A 6,719-nucleotide genomic window follows, 5' to 3' on the forward strand; every position below is an offset into this window, starting at 1 on the left:
GCTACACATGCGTCCAACACAAACTGGTGACAATAAACAGTTTGAACTGCTTATTGTCTGCCAAATCGTTTGTCGAGAAGGATTGCATCAAATGTTACACGCAAGAGTGAGAGTACATCGCATTGGAGTAAAAGAAATGCTCACTTTTCTGTTCCAACATACTGCCAACTTCCTAGGACAGAGAGAACAGAACAACATGATCCTGATGCAATCATACTGGACAGAAAGAAAAAAAAACTGGGGCCTCAGCGATATCTGAGAGCAGGAGGAGGGAAATTTAAAAATCGGAGAATCATGCCCTATCAATGTCGATATCCTGAGCAGATCTTCGGTTGTTCGTCCTTGAGTTGTCGCAAGGCGTCTCATGCCCTATCAATGTATCCGAATTCCGAAGAACGGCCGGGGCTCAGGAGCGGAGTCCGTGCGTGCCAGAGCCGCCGCCCATCGTTGTCGTAGTGTATGGCCCCGCTGAACTCCAGCGGCTGGCACCTCTGGCCGAGCAGTATCGTTCGCCGCCACAGGCACGGCTCGCCGACGTCGTCGTCGTCCACCGTGCCGCCGTCCTGGCCATGCTCCGCGAATCTTGTGCTCGACGGCGCCTTGAGCTTCCTCGTCGTCTTGGGCTTCACGAAAGGGCTGAGGGTGTCGCCGCCGCCGCCGCAGGAGAAGAAAGGTGGGCGGGGGTTGCCCGAAGAGGACGTGATCCTCTTGTTCCGGCGGCGGAGCCTCAGCCGGCTAGCGATGGAGGAGAGGAGGATGGCCATGGCAGCGAACATGGTGTGATGACGATCCTTTGATTTGCTACTAGGCGGGGTGGGTTTACGAAGGATATTAATATGGGAGCTAGTGTCTCGTAGATCAGCGGACCGTTTGACACCTCGGGATCAGATGAAGAAATTCAGGAACGACATTTCGAAATGGAAGACGAAGGAGTGTATTGCGCAGAAGAGGTTGAGAGCTTAACTGAATCCCGTGGTGGACACACATATTGTAGCACGACCCTCGCCTGCGCCGTTGGGCTGGCTCGTCGGCCTCGTGCGCGGTGTGAGTGACCAGAGTGGCTCGTCGGCCTCCAGCAGCACGGCAACGTGGCCGTCTCGTGCACTTTTATTTACGTGTGGTTTTTCCTCACTAATCTTGTTTGAAATACAATGTAATGCAGGGTCTTATTTGTCAAGACAAATGTGCGTTTGTCCTCCAGTGGGCAGTGGAACTGTTGAGAAGAGTCGAGAAAGCCACCGAGGAAGCACTTGCCTTCCACGGCACTACCACCACCAGTACGCGCCAGCTTCTCGGTTCTCGTCTAGGAGCAACAACAATGGCCATCACTTCTCTGCAGCTGCCCTCTCAGATCCGCGGCCATACTCCTGCTAGAAATGGCCGCGCCCGCACAAGGTCACGGGCTACTCCGCTTAGCTGCAAACACAACCAGGTACGTACTGAATTTAAGGAATCATTTTTGCGGCTCTCCAGAATTATTCTACCACATGAACACATCGAATCTATAGTAAGCCGGGGCAAGTTCTGAATGATTCGATGTGCTAGCAGTAGCCAGCTGATAGATCTGATGTGTCTCTTTTGTATGCATCGCTTGATTGGCTGCCGCTTACAGTAATTTTAGAGATACAAGTTTCGTAACCAGAAAAGCACACTTCTCTCTGCAAACATCAGATCAGGGATATGAGTAGCGTGCCGTCGAGTGAGCAGAGGGAGGGAACATCCTAGAAGTTTCCCTAGTGAATCCTGTGTTTTTGTTTTGAAAGGCTGAGGGTCTCTTTGATTCAAAGGATTTTCATAGGATCTTTAAAGGATTAGAATCCTTACGAAATTTTCCTACGTTGGTCGTTTGATTCGTAGGATTGAATCCTGTAAGATTTTTTCCTAAGGATTCATATGTACTACATGTCACAGGAATTCTAACATTCACTCCAACCTCTTGCAAGAAATCCTTTATTTTTCCCGTGACACAATCAAACAAACTCAAATTCTATAGGGATCCAATGGACATGCCATTTCAATCCTACGGTTTCCCTATTCCTGTGTTTTTGCAATCCTATGAATCGAAGAGGCCCTGAATGAGTAGCTTGGTAAGAATCTGTAAATCCTGTACGTACTTTCCCTATTGGTCCTCCAGCAGAGCCCCAGCCAACATCCTTACATCTTCACTCATGCGATGTTCAGTAGAGAGTAGAGAAACTTCTAGGATGTTCCGTGGCACTACTTATAAGTTATAAATAAATGACAATTACAACATTTACACATTACGATTATATTGTTAATGTCATGGTACTCCCCAACATTTGGGGACAGTACTCCATGACGCTTAGTTGAAGTACTACTAGTTATCTTATCTACTATTTATTCCGTCCAAAATAAGTATCTCAAATTTAGTACAATACAAAGTTAAGATACTTATTTTGAGACGGAGGGACTAGATTTTTTGACCAAATGTATGGTGGGTATTCATTTGATTGTAGTGTGAACGAACTCTTCAGTCTTAAGTTTTCATGCATATACTTGTTGCTGTGTGCAAACTGATGCGGAGACAGTTCTGTCCACTTTTTAGAAAATATACTCGTATAGAGCATCAAAACTTCGATTCTAGCCCTGCTTTACCTCTACGTGAATTGATAAGACGCGTATCCTGTCATCTAATCACACTTGGACTGAAGCCATTTCCTCTTGCAGACAGAGTTATCATGTCAAGGTTGTTACTTTCGTGCGTGATTTAATTATTAGTAACCTCTGTCGAGGCTTGAACTTCCCCTGTTACTTATCAGTTTAGCACTTGTTTCTGCAGTCAACCATTGTCCAAGTAGCCAGCAGGACATCTCGTAGAAGTACCCTGGCATACATTTCGTCTGCCTTCTTTGCAATGTTCCTGGTGGCTGAACATGCAGAAGCTAGAACCTCGAGACAAGAGAACAAGAGGAAAGTAATGGAGAAGCTGGAGAAGGTCCGGGAGGAGGCCCTGGGCTCAAAGGAGAAGAAAGAGGACACGAGCAAGGAGTCTGTGGCGAACTTGTTGATGCCTCCTACTTTGGTCGATGCTTACATCTGAAAAGGCATCGTGTCGTTGTAAATTTATGTTTATGCTAAGTGCTACTTAACACTATTCTGAATGTACTAATAACAATTGGAACCAAGCAACCTTGCAAAAGAACTTTCCGGTGTCCTCGCTGCATTGTTTTTCATGCCTCTGTTGTGCTCTTTTTTTGGAAAAATTCTGATTTATTCATCTTCAATCATGGCAGTATAATGAACATGAAAAATAATAAAAATTACATTCAGATCCTTAAACCATTTTGTAGGGACTACAAACAATGAAGCGAGCCGAGGGTGTGCCGCCGCCGTCGCTCCTCCCTCGCCGGAGCCAGACAGAACTTGTTATAGTAGACAGTTGGAAAGTCGTCATACTCAGTCCCCATAGAATTAGTGCACAGAACAACAACAACCACCAATGAAGAGTAGGTAGATTGAAAAGTAGCGTAGATCAAAATGATCAAACCTGAAGACACACTAACATAAACGAACAATGACCAAAGCCGAGCAAATCCATCAAAGACAGATCTACTGAGACACACCTTCACACGCCTATTGACGATGCTAGACGCACCATCGGGATGGAGGCTAGGCGGGGAGAACCTTATTCCATCTGCAGGAAGCTGCTGACGTCTCGCCTTTTCGAGCAGGACACAAACTCTAACAAAACTCGAAGGAACGTCTAAAAATGAAGCCCTTCTACCGGCAAGGGTCAAGATCCACTGCGCCCCCATGGCCCTAAGGCCACCGGAGACGAGGCGGACCAGCGGCGGCGCTGGTGGGAGGCAAAGAAACTCTAATCTTTCTTTAAAGAGGAACCTTCTCTAAGGTATTACTACAATGATTATCTTTGTGACCTATTGTACTTCCTTGATACATACAAAAACAAAAGCCGATAGACATGGAGTTGATCTAGTTTTTATTTTATACGAGATAAAAACTTTTGGGGAGAATACTTGGTGATTCTTTTATTTGAGAGAAGAAAGCATATTTGACTTTTTTTTGATTTGGAGGTTTTTTTCCGGCATATGAGTGAGATTTGGATCTCCATCTATAAAACCGAAATCACTAGTTAAAAGATACCCCACGAAGGTCACTTCGCATGGCGCCCCAGCGCGGCAAGTGTCGCTACTTTGTGCGTCGAGAGGATTTTCCGTTGCGCTCCGTTGTTGACATGTGGTGTAATGAGAGATGACCGTGCATGTTTCTTGTTTCCGGTATCCAGCTTCCGGTTTCAGGATTTCTATTTTCACTCGTCCCTAAGCCTTTTAGATTTCTTATGTTGGGAATCGTTGCATGAAAAAACAAAACGAAAAATCTACGCACACGCAATGATCTATCCATGAAGATGCATAGCAACGAGGGGGAGAGTGTGTCTACGTATCCTCATAGACCAAAAGCGGAAGCGTTTAGTAACGTGGTTGATGTAATCGAACTTCTTCGCGCTCCAACCGATCAAGTACCGAATGTACGGCACCTCCGAGTTCTGCACACGTTCAGTTCCGTGACATCCACGCCTTCTTGATCCAGCAAGACGGTGAGGTAGTGGATCAGTTCCGGCAGCACGACGGCGTGGTGCCGGTGATGATGAATTTATCTTCGCAGGACATTGCCCAAGCACTACGAAAATATGACCGGGGGTGTAAAATGTGGAGGGGGCGCCGCACACGGCTAAGCAATTGTCTTGGGTGTGCTAGACGCCCCCTCCCACATATATATAGGTGGGAGGGAGAGAGGAGAGGCCAAGGGGCACCCCAAGTAGGTCTGAATCCTACTTGGGCTTGCCCTAGGCCCCCCTTTCCTTCTTTTGGCGCCAAGTGGGAAGGAAGGGAGAGGTGGCACCCCCCCCTTTCCTTTCTCCCACAAGGGGGAAAAGGCAGGAGGAGGTGGCGCCCCCATCCCCCCTTTCCTTCTTCTAAGGCCGGCGGCCAGGAGAGGGCGCGCCAGCCCCTCTGTGGGCTGGTGTGTGCCTCTCCTTGTCCCATTAGGCCCATAGACCTCCCGGGGCCTCCCGGAACCCCTTCCAGTGATCCGATGGCTACCTGGTGCACTCTGAAACTATTCTGGTGTCCGAATACCATCGTCCTATATATCAATCTTTACCTCTTGACCATTTCGAGACTCCTCGTCATGTCCGTGATCTCATCCGGGACTCTGAACAACATTCGGTCACCAAATCATATAACTCATATAACACTATGTCATCAACGAACGTTAAGCATGCGGACCCTACGGGTTCGAGAACTATGTAGACATGACTGAGACACCTCTCTGGTCAATAACCAATAGCGGAACCTGGATGCCCATATTGGCTCCTACATATTCTACGAGATCTTTATCGGTCGAACCGTAATGACAACATGTGTAATTCCCTTTGTCCATCGGTATATTACTTGCCCGAGATTCGATCGTTGGTATCTTCATACCTAGTTCATTCTGGTTACTGGCAAGTCTCTTTACTCGTTTCGTAATACATCACCTTGTGACTAACTCCTTAGTCATTTGCTTGCAAGCTTACGATGTGTATTACCGAGAGCGCCCAGAGATACCTCTCCGAAACTCGGAGTGACAAATCCTAATCTCGATCTATGCCAACTCAAAAAACACCTTCGGAGATACCTGTAGAGCATATTTATGATCACCCAGTTACATTGTGACGTTTGATAGCACACAATGTATTCCTCTGGTATCCGGGAGTTGCATAATCTCATAGTCGAAGGAATATGTATTTTGACATGAAGAAAGCAATAGCAATAAACTGAACGATCAATATGCTAAGCTAACGGATGGGTCTTGTCCATCACATCATTCTCCTAATGATGTGATCCCATTATCAAATGACAACACATGTCCATGGTTAGGAAACCTTAACCATCTTTGATTAACGAGCTAGTCTAGTAGAGGCTTACTAGGGACACGGTATTTGTTTATGTATTCACACATGTATGATGTCTACTACACAACCTTCTTCTTGTAGACGTTGTTGGGCCTCCAAGTGTAGAGGTTTGTAGGACACTAGCAAATTTCCCTCAAGTGGATGACCTAAGGTTTATCAATCCGTGGAAGGCGTAGGATGAAGATGGTCTCTCTCAAACAACCCTGTAACAAAATAACAAAGAGTCTCTTGTGTCCCCAACACACCCAATACAATGGTAAATTCTATAGGTGCACTAGTTCGGCGAAGAGATGGTGATACAAGTGCAATATGGATGATAGATATGGGTATTTGTAATATGAAAATATAAAAACAGTAAGGTAGCAAGTTATAAAAGTGAGTGTAAACAATATTGCAATGCGTTGAAACAAGGCCTAGGGTTCATACTTTCACTAGTGCAAGTTCTCTCAACAATAATAACATAATTGGATCATATAACTATCCCTCAACATGCAACAAAGAGTCACTCCAAAGTAACTAATAGGGGAGAACAAACGAAGAGGTTATTGTAGGGTACGAAACCACCTCAAAGTTATTCTTTCCGATCAATCTATTCAAGAGTCCGTAGTAAAATAACACGAAGCTATTATTTCCGTTCGATCTATCATAGAGTTCGTACTAGAATAACACATTAAGACACAAATCAACCAAAACCCTAATGTCACCTAGATACTCCAATGTCACCTCAAGTATCCGTGGGTATGATTATATGATATGCATCACACAATCTCAGATTCATCTA

At 45.7% G+C, this 6,719-nt stretch overlaps 1 protein-coding gene across 1 annotated transcript; it reads left to right on the top strand.

The window, feature by feature from the left end:
- The first annotated feature begins 1,141 nt into the window (after positions 1–1,141).
- Positions 1,142–3,163, top strand: LOC109740152 (uncharacterized). The gene is made up of 2 exons (XM_020299188.3): positions 1,142–1,432; positions 2,801–3,163. The coding sequence occupies exons 1-2, from the start codon at positions 1,157–1,159 to the stop codon at positions 3,059–3,061; spliced, it is 537 nt and encodes a 178-aa protein (XP_020154777.2). The 5' UTR covers positions 1,142–1,156; the 3' UTR covers positions 3,062–3,163.
- The last annotated feature ends 3,556 nt before the right edge of the window (positions 3,164–6,719 follow it).

The sequence above is a fragment of the Aegilops tauschii genome, chromosome 3 (assembly GCF_002575655.3).
Source record: "Aegilops tauschii subsp. strangulata cultivar AL8/78 chromosome 3, Aet v6.0, whole genome shotgun sequence".
In the NCBI taxonomy this organism is placed as follows: domain Eukaryota; kingdom Viridiplantae; phylum Streptophyta; class Magnoliopsida; order Poales; family Poaceae; genus Aegilops; species Aegilops tauschii.